Below are 15,885 nucleotides of genomic sequence, written 5' to 3'. Positions count from 1 at the left end.
TGTAGGAGGTGTAAAGGATTGATAATTGGTGTACTGCACAATATTGGTGGTATAAAGGATAGATAATTGGTGTACTGCACAATGTAGGAGATGTAAAGGATAGATAATTGGTGTACTGCACCATATGGGAAGTGTAAAGGATAGATAATTAGTGTACACCATTTATGAGGTTTAAACGATAGATAATTGGTGTACTGCACCATTTAGGAGGTGAAAAGGATAGATAATTGGTGTACTGCACCAAATGGGAAGTGCATAGGATAGATAATTGGTGTACTGCAACATTTGGGAGGTGTAAAGGATAGATAATTGGTGTACTGCACTATTTATGAGGTGTAAAGGATAGATAATTGGTGTACTGCACCATTTATGCGGTGTAAAGGATAGGTAATTGGTGTACAGCACCATTTAGGAGGTGTAAAGGATAGATAATTGGAGTACTGCACAATGCAGGAGGAGCAAAGAATAGATAATTGGAGTACTGCACAATGTAAGGGGTGTAAAGGGTAGATAATTGGAGTACTGCACAATGTAGGAGGTGTAAAGGATAGATAATTGGTGTACTGCACAATGTAGGGGGTGTAAAGGGTAGATAATTGGTGTACTGCACAATGTAGGGGGTGTAAAGGATAGATAATTGGTATACTGCACAATGTAGGAGATGTAAAGGACAGATAATTGGTGTACTGCACAATGTAGGAGGTGTAAAGGATTGATAATTGGTGTACTGCACAATGTAAGGGGTGTAAAGGATAGATAATTGGTGTACTGCACCAAGTAGGAGGTGTACAGGATAGAGAATTCGTGTATTGCACCATATGGGAAGTGTAAAGTATAGACAATAATACCCCTTTTACACCGGAGCTAAAACCCGGGTTTTTGAAGGGTTAACCCGGGCAGCTCCCTGGTGTAAAAGGGCAGGGGGTTGGATCGCCGGGTCGAGTGATCCGACAGTCCAACCCAGGTAACTAGCAGGGTTTAACACGGGCATACCCGTGAAACCCTGCTATGGGAACAGCGCACTCCGGGTCACGAAGACCTGGAGTGCGCTGCTAGCCGGCCGATTGGTCCGGCTTCAGTGGTGCTTGGAGATGACGTCATCTCCAAGCGTCCACTTTCACTCCGCAAAAGCCAGGTCTATGCAGACCCGACTGTGGTGTGAGCGGCACTGACTAGGGAATATCCCGAGTCAGCGCCGGAAAAATTCCGGGTCTGATCCGGATAGGAACTTTGTTCCAACTCTGGGTCAGACCCGGAATTTAGGTGGAAAAGGGGTAATAGTGTACTGCACCATTTATGAGGTGTAAAGGAAAGATAATTGGTGTACTGCACAATGTAGAGGGTGTAAAGGATAGATAAGTGGTGTACTACACAATGTAGTAGGTGTAAATGATAGATAATTGGTATACTGCACCATGTAGGAGGTGCAAAGGATAGATAATTGGTGTACTGCACAATGTAGGAGGTGTAAAGGATTGATAATTGGTGTACTGCACAATGTAGGGAGTGTAAAGGATAAATAATTGGTGTACTGCACCATTTGGGAGGTGTAAAGGATAGATAATGGGTGTACTGCACAATGTACGGGGTGTAAAGGATAGATAATTGGTGTACTGCACAATGTAGGAGGTGTAAAGGATAGATAATTGGTGTACTGCACCATGTAGGAGGTGTACAGGATAGAAAATTGGTGTACTGCACCATATGGGAAGTGTAAAGGATAGACAATTGGTGTACTGCACAATGTAGGAGGTGTAAAGGATAGATAATTGGTGTACTGCACAATGTAGGGGGTGTAAAGGATAGATAATTGGTGTACTGCACAATGTAGAATGTGTAAAGCATAGATAATTGGTGTACTGCACAATGTAGGAGGTGTAAAGGATAGATAATTGGTGTACTGCACAATGTAGGAGGTGTAAAGGATAGATAATTGGTGTACTTCACAAAGTAGGGGATGTAAAGGATAGATAGGTGGTGTACTGCACCATTTGTGAGGTGTAAAGGATAGATAATTGATGTACTGCACCATGTAGGAGGTGCAAAGGATAGATAATTGGTGTACTGCACCATGTAGGAGGTGTAAAGGATAGATAATTGGTCTACTTCACAATGTAGAAGGTGCAAAGGATAGATAATTGGTGTACTGCACAATGTAGTAGGTGTAAAGGATAGATAATTGGTGTACTGCACAATGTAGTAGGTGTAAAGGATAGGTAATTGGTTTACTGCATCATGTAGGAGGTGGACAGGATAGATAATTGGTGTACTGCACAATGTAGGAGGTGTAAAGGATAGATAATTGGTGTACTGCACAATGTAGGGGGTGTAAAGGATAGATAATTGGTGTACTGCACAATTTAGAATGTGTAAAGCATAGATAATTGGTGTACTGCACAATGTAGGAGGTGTAAAGGATAGATAATTGATGTACTGCACAATGTAGGGGATGTAAAGGATAGATAGGTGGTGTACTGCACCATTTGTGAGGAGTAAAGGATAGATAATTGATGTACTGCACCATGTAGGAGGTGCAAAGGATAGATAATTGGTGTACTGCACCATGTAGGAGGTGTAAAAGATGGATAATTTGTCTACTGCACTATGTAGAAGGTGCAAAGGATAGATAATTGGTGTACTGCATAATGTAGGGGGTGTAAAGAATAGATAATTGGTGTACTGCACAAAGTAGGAGGTGTAAAGGATAGATAATTGGTGTACTGCACAATGTAGGGGGTGTAAAGGATAGATAATTGGTGTACTGCACAATGTAGGAGGTGTAAAGGATTGATAATTGGTGTACTGCACAATGTAGGAGATGTAAAGGACAGATAATTGGTGTACTGCATAATATAGGAGGTGTAAAGGATTGATAATTGGTGTACTGCACAATGTAAGGGGTGTAAAGTATAGATAATTTGTGTACTGCACAATGTAGGAGGTGTAAAGGATAGATAATTGGTGTACTGCACCATGTAGGAGGTGTACTGGTTAGATAATTGGTGTACTGCACCATATGGGAAGTGTAAAGGAAAGACAATTGGTGTACTGCACCATTTATGAGGTGTAAAGGATAGATAATTGGTGTACTGCACAATGTAGAGGGTGTAAATGATAGATAATTGGTGTACTGTACCATGTAGGAGGTGCAAAGGATAGATAATTGGTCTACTGCACAATGTAGGAGGTGTAAAGGATAGATAATTGGTGTACTGCACCATGTAGGAAGTGCAAAGGATAGATTATTGGTCTACTGCACCATGTAGGAGGTGTAAAGGATAGATAAGTGGTGTAATACACAATGTAGTAGGTGTAAATGATAGATAATTGGTGTACTGCACCATGTAGGAGGTGCAAAGGATAGATAATTGGTCTACTGCACAATGTAGGAGGTGTAAAGGATAGATAATTGGTGTACTGCACCATATAGGAAGTGCAAAGGATAGATAATTGGTCTACTGCACCATGTAGGAGGTGTAAAGGATAGAAAATTGGTGTACTGCACCATGTAGGGGGTGTAAAGGATAGATAATTGGTGTACTGCACAATGTAGGAGGTGTAAAGGCTAGATAATTGGTGTTCTGCACAATATAGGGGAAGTAAAGGATATATAATTGGTGTACTGCACAATGTAGGGGGTGTAAAGGATAGATAATTGGTGTACTGCACAATGTAGGGGGTGTAAAGGATAGATAATTGGTGTACTGCACAATGTAGGAGGTGTAAAGGATAGATAATTGGTGTACTGCACAATGTAGGAGCTGTAAAGGATAGATAATTGGTGTACTGCACAATGTAGGGGATGTAAAGTATAGATAATTGGTGTACTGCACAATGTAGGAGGTGTAAAGGATAGATAGTCGGTGTATTGCACAATGTAGGTGTAAAGGATAGATAATTGGTGTACTGCACGATGTAGGAGGTGTAAAGGGTAGATAATTGGTGTACTGCACAATGTAGGGGGTGTAAAGGATAGATAATTGGTGTCCTGCACAATGTAGGATGTGTAAAGTATAGATAATTGGTGTACTGCACAATGTAGGGGGTGTAAAGGATAGATAATTGGTGTACTGCATAATGTAGGAGATGTAAATAATAGATAATTGGTGTACTGCACAATGTAGGAGGTGTAAAGGATTGATAATTGGTGTACTGCACAATGTAGGAGGTGTAAAGGATTGATAATTGGTGTACTGCACAATGTAGGGGGTGTAAAGAATAGATAATTGGTGTACTGCACAATGTAGGAGATGTAAAGGATAGACAATTGGTGTACTGCGCAATGTAGGGGGTGTAAAGGATAGATAATTGGTGTACTGCACAATGTAGGAGATGTAAAGGATAGATAATTGGTGTACTGCGCAATGTAGGGGGTGTAAAGGATAGATAATTGGTGTACTGCACCATGTAGGAGGCGCAAAGGATAGATAATTGGTGTACTGCACAATGTAGGAGGTGCAAAGGATAGATAATTGGTGTACTGCACAATGTAGGAGGTGCAAAGGATAGCTAATTGGTGTACTGCACAATGTAGGGGGTGTAAAGGATAGATAATTGGTGTACTGCACAATGTAGGGGATGTAAAGGATAGATAATTGGTGTACTGCACAATGTAGGAGGTGTAAAGGATAGATAATTGTTGTACTGCACAGTGTAGGAGGTGTAAAGGATAGATAATTGGTGTACTGCACAATGTAGGGGATGTAAAGGATAGATAATTGGTGTACTGCACAATGTAGGAGGTGCAAAGGAATGATAGTTGGTGTACTGCACAATGTAGGAGGTGTAAAGGATAGATAATTGGTGTACTGCACAATGTCAGAGATGTAAAGTATAGATAATTGGTGTATTGCACAATGTAGGAGGTGTAAAGGATAGATAATTGGTGTACTGCACAATGTAGGCGGTGTAAAGGATAGATAATTGGTGTACTGCACAATGTAGGAGGTGTAAAGAATAGATAATTGGTGTACTGCACAATGTAGGAGATGTAAAGGATAGATAATTGGTGTACTGCGCAATGTAGGGGGTGTAAAGGATAGATAATTGGTGTACTGCACAATGTAGGAGGTGTAAAGGATTGATAATTGGTGTACTGCACCATGTAGGAGGTGCAAAGGATATATAATTGGTGTACTGCACAATGTAGGAGGTGTAAAGGATAGATAATTGGTGTACTGCACAATGTAGGGTGTGTAAAGGATAGATAATTGGTGTACTGCACCATGTAGGAGGTGTAAAGGATAGATAATTGGTCTACTTCACAATGTAGAAGGTGCAAAGGATAGATAATTGGTGTACTGCACAATGTAGTAGGTGTAAAGGATAGATAATTGGTGTACTGCACAATGTAGTAGGTGTAAAGGATAGGTAATTGGTTTACTGCATCATGTAGGAGGTGGACAGGATAGATAATTGGTGTACTGCACAATGTAGGAGGTGTAAAGGATAGATAATTGGTGTACTGCACAATGTAGGGGGTGTAAAGGATAGATAATTGGTGTACTGCACAATTTAGAATGTGTAAAGCATAGATAATTGGTGTACTGCACAATGTAGGAGGTGTAAAGGATAGATAATTGATGTACTGCACAATGTAGGGGATGTAAAGGATAGATAGGTGGTGTACTGCACCATTTGTGAGGAGTAAAGGATAGATAATTGATGTACTGCACCATGTAGGAGGTGCAAAGGATAGATAATTGGTGTACTGCACCATGTAGGAGGTGTAAAGGATGGATAATTTGTCTACTGCACTATGTAGAAGGTGCAAAGGATAGATAATTGGTGTACTGCATAATGTAGGGGGTGTAAAGAATAGATAATTGGTGTACTGCACAAAGTAGGAGGTGTAAAGGATAGATAATTGGTGTACTGCACAATGTAGGGGGTGTAAAGGATAGATAATTGGTGTACTGCACAATGTAGGAGGTGTAAAGGATTGATAATTGGTGTACTGCACAATGTAGGAGATGTAAAGGACAGATAATTGGTGTACTGCATAATATAGGAGGTGTAAAGGATTGATAATTGGTGTACTGCACAATGTAAGGGGTGTAAAGTATAGATAATTTGTGTACTGCACAATGTAGGAGGTGTAAAGGATAGATAATTGGTGTACTGCACCATGTAGGAGGTGTACTGGTTAGATAATTGGTGTACTGCACCATATGGGAAGTGTAAAGGAAAGACAATTGGTGTACTGCACCATTTATGAGGTGTAAAGGATAGATAATTGGTGTACTGCACAATGTAGAGGGTGTAAATGATAGATAATTGGTGTACTGTACCATGTAGGAGGTGCAAAGGATAGATAATTGGTCTACTGCACAATGTAGGAGGTGTAAAGGATAGATAATTGGTGTACTGCACCATGTAGGAAGTGCAAAGGATAGATTATTGGTCTACTGCACCATGTAGGAGGTGTAAAGGATAGATAAGTGGTGTAATACACAATGTAGTAGGTGTAAATGATAGATAATTGGTGTACTGCACCATGTAGGAGGTGCAAAGGATAGATAATTGGTCTACTGCACAATGTAGGAGGTGTAAAGGATAGATAATTGGTGTACTGCACCATATAGGAAGTGCAAAGGATAGATAATTGGTCTACTGCACCATGTAGGAGGTGTAAAGGATAGAAAATTGGTGTACTGCACCATGTAGGGGGTGTAAAGGATAGATAATTGGTGTACTGCACAATGTAGGAGGTGTAAAGGCTAGATAATTGGTGTTCTGCACAATATAGGGGAAGTAAAGGATATATAATTGGTGTACTGCACAATGTAGGGGGTGTAAAGGATAGATAATTGGTGTACTGCACAATGTAGGGGGTGTAAAGGATAGATAATTGGTGTACTGCACAATGTAGGAGGTGTAAAGGATAGATAATTGGTGTACTGCACAATGTAGGAGCTGTAAAGGATAGATAATTGGTGTACTGCACAATGTAGGGGATGTAAAGTATAGATAATTGGTGTACTGCACAATGTAGGAGGTGTAAAGGATAGATAGTCGGTGTATTGCACAATGTAGGTGTAAAGGATAGATAATTGGTGTACTGCACGATGTAGGAGGTGTAAAGGGTAGATAATTGGTGTACTGCACAATGTAGGGGGTGTAAAGGATAGATAATTGGTGTCCTGCACAATGTAGGATGTGTAAAGTATAGATAATTGGTGTACTGCACAATGTAGGGGGTGTAAAGGATAGATAATTGGTGTACTGCATAATGTAGGAGATGTAAATAATAGATAATTGGTGTACTGCACAATGTAGGAGGTGTAAAGGATTGATAATTGGTGTACTGCACAATGTAGGAGGTGTAAAGGATTGATAATTGGTGTACTGCACAATGTAGGGGGTGTAAAGAATAGATAATTGGTGTACTGCACAATGTAGGAGATGTAAAGGATAGACAATTGGTGTACTGCGCAATGTAGGGGGTGTAAAGGATAGATAATTGGTGTACTGCACAATGTAGGAGATGTAAAGGATAGATAATTGGTGTACTGCGCAATGTAGGGGGTGTAAAGGATAGATAATTGGTGTACTGCACCATGTAGGAGGCGCAAAGGATAGATAATTGGTGTACTGCACAATGTAGGAGGTGCAAAGGATAGCTAATTGGTGTACTGCACAATGTAGGAGGTGCAAAGGATAGCTAATTGGTGTACTGCACAATGTAGGGGGTGTAAAGGATAGATAATTGGTGTACTGCACAATGTAGGGGATGTAAAGGATAGATAATTGGTGTACTGCACAATGTAGGAGGTGTAAAGGATAGATAATTGTTGTACTGCACAGTGTAGGAGGTGTAAAGGATAGATAATTGGTGTACTGCACAATGTAGGGGATGTAAAGGATAGATAATTGGTGTACTGCACAATGTAGGAGGTGCAAAGGAATGATAGTTGGTGTACTGCACAATGTAGGAGGTGTAAAGGATAGATAATTGGTGTACTGCACAATGTCAGAGATGTAAAGTATAGATAATTGGTGTATTGCACAATGTAGGAGGTGTAAAGGATAGATAATTGGTGTACTGCACAATGTAGGCGGTGTAAAGGATAGATAATTGGTGTACTGCACAATGTAGGAGGTGTAAAGAATAGATAATTGGTGTACTGCACAATGTAGGAGATGTAAAGGATAGATAATTGGTGTACTGCGCAATGTAGGCGGTGTAAAGGATAGATAATTGGTGTACTGCACAATGTAGGAGGTGTAAAGGATTGATAATTGGTGTACTGCACCATGTAGGAGGTGCAAAGGATATATAATTGGTGTACTGCACAATGTAGGAGGTGTAAAGGATAGATAATTGGTGTACTGCACAATGTAGGGTGTGTAAAGGATAGATAATTGGTGTACTGCACAATGTAGGGGGTGTAAAGGATAGATAATTGGTGTACTGCACAATGTAGGAGGTGTAAAGGATAGATAATTGGTGTACTGCACAATGTAGGAGCTGTAAAGGATAGATAATTGGTGTACTGCACAATGTAGGGGATGTAAAGTATAGATAATTGGTGTACTGCACAATGTAGGAGGTGTAAAGGATAGATAGTCGGTGTATTGCACAATGTAGGTGTAAAGGATAGATAATTGGTGTACTGCACAATGTAGGAGGTGTAAAGGATAGATAATTGGTGTACTGCACCATGTAGGTGTAAAGGATAGATAATTGGTGTACTGCACCATGTAGGTGTAAAGGATAGATAATTGGTGTACTGGACAATGTAGGAGGTGTAGAGGATAGATCATTGGTGTACTGCACCTGTTTTCCCCTTTCCTCCTGGAAGTCCGACCCAGCCTTTATATCCCTTGTCACCTGAAACACATGCAAAACACTTACTAAATTGTTTGCAAATATAATTATTACATACAAAAAAAGGGAGGGAGCTGTTTCACATTCTGATCTCATAGGAATCCCCAAAATGTTAATAACCCCTTGTTAGTATTGGTAGTGGGGGTGCTACCCAGGCCGGGCGACAGGGGGGTCTAAGGGGACACCCGTACCGGGCCCCGAGGTCCAGAGGGGCCCTGAGGACCTGACGACCACTGGCATAAATCAGGGCCGCGGACGGCGGTCCTTGTTCCAGCCGGCAGGCCACAGCCGCTGGGACCTATAGCGGTCACCCAGCTCTTAGAACCCTGGCCCAGGCAGCGCTGGGCTCCACCGGGTGTCTCAGCTGCGGCCCTGGCCAGGCGTGACCTTTACATGAGCAATGTGGCGGCGTGACATCATAGGTCACGTCGCCGCACGTCAGACAGGCAGAGCCGCTGCGGGGATAGAAGTGGATAGATCCCCGGATGGGGACAGAAGTAGGAAGCTTATAGGGGCTGGGGGCAGCGGATGGTGATGGAAGCTGGGAACAGAGAAAGATGAAGGGGCATAGGAAGGTGATGGGGGCTGTGGGCAGAATGTGACATAAGCTGGGAGCAGAGGAAGGTGATGGGGGCTGAGGACAGAGGAAGATGAAGAGGGAGAGGAAGGTGATGGCGTAGAAGATGACATGGGCTGGGGCAGAGGAAGGTGATGGGGGCAGAAGGTGACATGGGCTGGGGGCAGAGGAAGGTGATGGGCGCTGGGGATGGAGGAAGATGAAGGGGGAGAGGAAGGTGATGGCGTAGAAGATGACATGGGCTGGGGCAGAGGAAGGTGCTGGGGGTAGAAGGTGACACAGGCTGGGGGCAGAGGAATGTGATGGGGCTGGGGATGGAGAAAGGTGAAGAAGGTAGAGGAAGATTATGGGGGCAGAGAAAGGTGAAAGGGGTTGGGGGCAGAGAAAGGTGATGGGGTTAGGGACGGAGGAAGGTGAAGGACAGAGTCAGGTGATGGGGCTGGGACAATAGGTGATGAGGGCTGGGGACGGAGGAAGGTGATGGGGGCTTCTGGGTTGAGGATGGTGATGAGAGGCTGCATTTGAGGAAGGTTATGAGTACTGTGGATTGCTGGCTGCAGACACCATCCTTCCTACCCTTGAGGCATCCACAACACTGTCATCAAGAAGACCTTGCAAGAGATGGCAGACAAGACCTACAGCCTGCATCATCAGTGACAGAGAGACAGCGTGGTAAGTCATAGTGTATTTTTACTTTATTTAAATGCTGGCTTATCTTTCAGTTAACATTCTCATGCTTCACATGCAAGGGAGGGATGTGCGGGATTTTTTGGGTATGGCGAGAAGGTGGGGCCCCCAGAGGGTACATTGTACCGGGCCCCGAGATCCCTGTTGCCGGCTCTGGTGCTACCACAGATTCAAAAAATTGCAAGTTGGAAAAGGAAGGAAAGGAATCTGTATATGGCGCACTACTTTAAAATGTAACCTTTATTATTTTACTTAAAACATTCAAACAGTAGACACAGCAAGGCGAGATATTATGGTTAAAATAAAGTAAGAATTGTGTACAAAAAATGTGAAATAAGTGATTCAAATAAAAGAATATAATTTCTTTTAATAGCCGATTGTCTGTTTGTCAGTAATAATACATACTCTAAATAGGGTTGTGTAAGCTGTTAGTAAATCATCTGCTGGTTCCAGTGATATACGGTAATCTCTGTATTCTGTTACCATTAAAGATAATACTCATCAAATCACTACCAGCTAATAGGCTTGATACCTCCTATGTAGTGAATGTGTTTTTTTTGTAATATTGTATCCAAATACCATCAGTTAATCTAAATATATCAAACACCGTTTGCTGTTGAACATCTCTGATACAGTTACAATATGATGTAACAAATTTATCTTCTATGTCCTGAATCCTTTAGTGATAACTAAGTATATTATTGTGTTTGACAGGATTCTTCTCAGTCAGTCTCGAGTGAGACTAATATACTATTAATTTGAAATAAGATGAAACTATGGGGGTCATTCAGACCCGCTCGCGAGCGCAGGACGCTCGCAAGCGGGTCGATGTTCCCCCACTGCGCATGCGCACAACGGAGGGAACTCCGTCGTGCGCATGCGCGAGACCCGGCGAGCGACGGGCTCTCCATCGCTCCGGGTCTCGCACCAAAGGGGGCGTGCTGTCGATGTTGATTGACAGCACGCCCCCTTTGGTGGGCATGCCGTTAGCGTGCCTGCCAGACGGAGGCGTTACCATGGGAACGCCTACCGTCTGAAGCCGGCCCCACTGACTTCACTAGTGATGTCAGTGGGAGTGATTTTGGCTCTGATAGAGCCAAAATCACTCCAGGGCTTGTGGCAGGGAGACCCTACCGCAGGGTCTCCATCGCAAGTCCGATGGTCGTGATGGTCAAGACCATCGCAACCATCTTTTTGGCCGCTCGCATATGCTGTGGGTGGTCACCCACAGCTATACGAGCGGCCAGGAGGCCGCTCCATTTTCATGGAGGAGGGCCCTGATTCAGAGCGAGCGCTCTGGTCAGAGCGTCCGGCTCTGAATCAGGCCCTATGTTATTTGGTCTTTATGTCTATTCAGATAAGAAGGGATTACTAAGGGGCCCATTTATCAAAGTGTATTTGAGGTGAAATCCACCGAAAACACCAGTTTTCGGGGGTTTACCACAAATACTAAGTATCCCCCGGATGTATGAAGGAGGGACGTATTTCCAATACCTCCTGTGATCCCTCCATTGCAGCTGGTAGCAGCCTCCCCCATAGGTTTCTATGGGGGATGCGATGCTGCCAAATTTACCAATATCCGGAATGCGATGCATTCCCAATATTGGCTACTGCAGCTAACGCCATCTAAAAATGGCATTAGCCTCTGTAGCCTATGGACTACACCGCGGACTATTATCCGGCGGAGGGATCCGTCGGAACCCTTCCCAGCTATGGCGGATGTGCATGTGCATGCGCACCATCCCCTTCCCTGGCCGGCAGCCCTCCGGAGACACCGCAGGGATGGGCTCCTTTCATAGCCTGTGCCCCTGCATGTCCCGGGTGGTACATCCGGCTGATAGGATCGCTTTTTGCAATGCGATCAGGGGCGTTACTGGCATGCCCTGATTGCATTGCAAAAGTGATCATTAATAAATTGAGTGTTCAGAATCTACCAAGGTGACCTCGTGGGTCTGTAGATAGCATAGAGATTGATAATATATCTCTTTGACACATAGGGGTCTAGATACTAAGCAGTGTTAGGAGACAGAGTGAAAAGTGATAAGGTGCCAGCCAATCAGCTCCCAGCTGTCATTTTTCAAACACAGCCTGTGAGATGGCAGTTAGGAGCTGATTGGCTGGTACCTTCTCATTTTTCTCTCTGTCTCCTAACACTGCTTAGTAACTAGACCCCATAGTCAGGTTCTTTCATTAATTCTTCTAACACTCGGGTAGCCATCAGGATATTCACACTCACATTTATCACTTCAAATCGTGAAAGGGGGGGGGGGGGGTGTACAGTGAGGAAAATACTACCACAGAAAATTGCAAGTCTCATCGCACGCAGTGAGTACACAAACTGCGCATGCAGTCGCAGTGGCTAATTTATGCACGCCAATACAATTGCGTTTAAACGGACAGGCACGCCTACGTTTCTCGGACCACACCCCCGTCACCACCCCAAACGCTCACAGCCTGTCACTCACTCTGCGATGGATTCCTATCTGCGTGCGCAATGGCTAACAATCGCTTGATCTGCGTACACAATTGCAGTCACGATCCGTGCTGAATCAGGCCCTGTAGCTGCAATTTTTTTTAAGTAGGCAGAAATCATACTTCCTAACTTACTTTGCCATCTAGTGGTTAATATATAAAGGTGCAGCTGCCAAAGTGTAAAACATATTAACATAGGGTCTGATTCATAGGTGGACGCCAATCCCATTGCGACTACGTAACCGTACCTAGTAGTACTGTGAAAATATGAAAGGCCGCAGCAGCTGGAATTTGTACTGAGATGGACATGAGTGGCACATTGGATCCTTAGAATCATACATGCCTACTTTCCCGGGATGGACGGTGAGGCTCCCAAAAATCAGGTGGTGCTGTACTTCCCGGTGCTAGCGGGGACACGCCCCTTCAGAGATGTAGAAATTCTGAAATTCATAAAGTTCCAAAAATTATTTTTATTTTGGAACTTGACTGAGAAACTGTACACCACCCTGAGATGGTGTACAGCCGCCGATAATCTTCACAGGCTGCTGTTTACACTTGGGGACACCAGTGGCCGCGGGATGGAAGGGGGGCCGGGACAGACACAAGTGGCTGCGGGGGGGAAGAGGGGCCTGGATGGACACTGGCAGCGGGAGAGGGGAGGGGAGTTAAACACAGGGTTGGCTCCAGGCACGCTCCGTGCGTACGGTAGCACAGGGGCATGGGGTTCCGGCTGCATAAGATGCTCGCCCTCCGCCAACCTGCTGCCTTTATTAGTTTATGCTCTGGGGGAGGATGCAGTGAGGGAAGGGGTGGGTGGAGCACGGGATGGCACTGAGTGCCAAGACACCTAGCACTGGCCATGGTTAAACAGACCATCAGCATTGGTGGGGGAGGGGCACCGCGACAGACACCAGTGGCTGCAGGGGGCAGAAAGGGGGGCTGGGATGGACACTGACAGCGGGGGGGACAGGGGGGGGATAGACATGCAGTGAGGAAATCATTATGGATACCTCGGCGGTAAGGGCGTAAAGTATCGCTTTTCCAAAAAACTGACTCCGCAAAAAGAGCAGCTTTTCAGAAGTGATACTTTTGTTAGGGATGCATGATGAATGAGGCATGATGAGTAAGGCATGATGAATGAGGCATGATGAGTAAGGCATGATGAATGAGGCATGATGAGTAAGGCATGATGAATGAGGCATGATGAATGTCTACAAAAGATTTTTTAAACTTGCAGCGAGTTTAAAACATAGTTATCACTAGTGATAATTATGCAATGATGACTAGGCCCCATAGTCTCATATATCATGTGATACTGGCATACTGCACCTGATAAGTCAGCACAACTTTCAGTTTAAGTCCAGGGGAAGACCAAGTACTGTAACATTTAATTTATTGGGTCTGTGTCATGGTTTGAGTATTCGGATCTTAGTCAGGACCCATGTACTGTGCTGACAAGGTATGCATACATTGAGGTGGCTGGATTAGATGTATACTCATGGGTAGGACCCATATGGCCTGTAGCCTGGTATCAAAGATGTCAGAGATTACTGGAAGTCTCCCAGGCTGCTCCTGGAACCAACTGAGAGGAATTCAACCCCAGCTCTGACCTCAGGGCCTGATTCAGGTTGGATCGCAAGGCTGCGTTCGCAAGCACCCATTAGCTATGAATATGATAATGAATGCAATTGCATGGAAACTGCAGCTCTATACCAAGACGCCCATTGCTGTATAAGGCCCCCCACTTCCCATGACATGCATCTGCAAGTCAGCGATAACATCGAGTAACATCGGACCCATACGCAGAGTTGTGGTTGAGCATGACATGCCTCACAACCAGCTAAACTTGTGGTCGCCATGTAGTGCTCTGGCTGCGCATGCCGTTGCTGGGGCTTAATTATGCACGCCCCTGTAACGGCGTTTAAACGCACAGACATGCCTGAGTTTTTCTGACACCCCCCGTCCCCGTGCGAACGCAGCCTGCGATCCAACCTGAATCAGGCCCACAGGACCATGGGGCTGGAACTAGTGTTTGAGAACTCAGGAGCAGAACAGAGAGTAATACAGATAACCAATAGCCCGCCTAGAATCCACTAGAGATAGTGCAACCCGGATCCCTGAGCTGGGTGCCTGGAGCCTCATAGGCAAACGCAGGGGGGTTTCCGTCTGTCTGGAAACCCCCCTCCCCAGCCCGCACCATGACCAAAATAGAATAGTAATATAATAGAATTTTACTTGTGCTGCATTTTATTCTCAGTATCACAAATGAAATAATTAGCACCACCTGTGGATCTTTTAACATGTATCAGCCAGTGATAAATAATCTGTGCACCAACTAGGAGATCTGGAAAACATGTACTGTTAGGGATGTGCTGCTATAGAGCCCAATATGTACATATATGTCCAGGGCAGTGCTAGGTCCTTCTGCTGCTACTCCAGGCTCCTGAACGTGCTCCAATGCCCTAGAATGGTGCCCACATCTAAAATAAATACATTCAGCTCAGGCAGGATGGCCTACTGATGCATCTAATGGCTTACTGTGATTGCTGGTCCTGTATATGCTGGAAATATGATACACAATACAGTATGTATGATGCATATTAAAGCTGGATAACTGCTAATTATACCCTCTTCATGGACTGGCCACACTAGCTCTAAAATCAAGCATTTGGTAACCCCTGTCTAGAAATCCTGCGTTTGCCACTGAGCCTACACTCTCATAGAGGGATATAGATCCAGTACACTATATGCTGAGAAGACCACTCCACTGGAGACTGAGGGCCTGATTCAGAGCCGGACGCTCTGACCAGACCGCTCGCTCTGAATCAGGGCCCTCCTCCATGAAAATGGAGCGGCCTCCTGGCCGCTTGCATAGCTGTGGGTGACCACCCACAGCATATGCGAGCAGCCAAAAAGATGGTCGCGATGGTCTTGACCATCACGACCATCGGACTTGCGATGGAGACCCTGCGGTAGGGTCTCCCTGCCACAAGCCCTGGAGTGATTTTGGCTCTATCAGAGCCAAAATCACTCTCACTGACATCACTAGTGATGTCAGTGGGGCCGGCTTCAGACGGTAGGCGTTCCCATGGGAACGCCTCCATCTGGCAGGCACGCCTCCGGCACGCCCACCAAAGGGGGCGTGCTGTCAATCAACATCGACTGCATGCCCCCTTTGGTGCGAGACCCGGAGCGACAGCTTGGCTGTCGCAGTCCGGGTCTCGCGCATGCGCACGACGGAGCTCCCTCCGTCGTGCACATGCGCAATGGGGAACATCGACCCACTTGCGAGCGTCCTGCCGCAAACCCCAACACTCAG

General features: G+C 44.8%; 1 protein-coding gene across 2 annotated transcripts in view; it reads right to left on the bottom strand.

Annotated features, from left to right (window-relative positions):
* COLEC10 (collectin subfamily member 10) overlaps window positions 1-15,885 on the bottom strand; it is a 527,644-nt gene that overhangs the window by 427,341 nt on the left and 84,418 nt on the right. For both annotated transcript variants that reach the window (XM_088450188.1, XM_088450187.1), the window contains exon 5: window positions 8,780-8,833. In XM_088450188.1, coding sequence (XP_088306314.1) covers window positions 8,780-8,833 — 54 coding nt within the window. The remainder of the gene's footprint in view (window positions 1-8,779; window positions 8,834-15,885) is intronic.

The sequence above is a fragment of the Taudactylus pleione genome, unplaced genomic scaffold (genome assembly GCF_031769625.1).
Source record: "Taudactylus pleione unplaced genomic scaffold, aTauple2 ptg000510l, whole genome shotgun sequence".
In the NCBI taxonomy this organism is placed as follows: domain Eukaryota; kingdom Metazoa; phylum Chordata; class Amphibia; order Anura; family Myobatrachidae; genus Taudactylus; species Taudactylus pleione.
The sequence above is the reverse complement of the archived record's forward strand: the minus strand, read 5'-3'. Positions and strand labels throughout refer to the sequence as shown.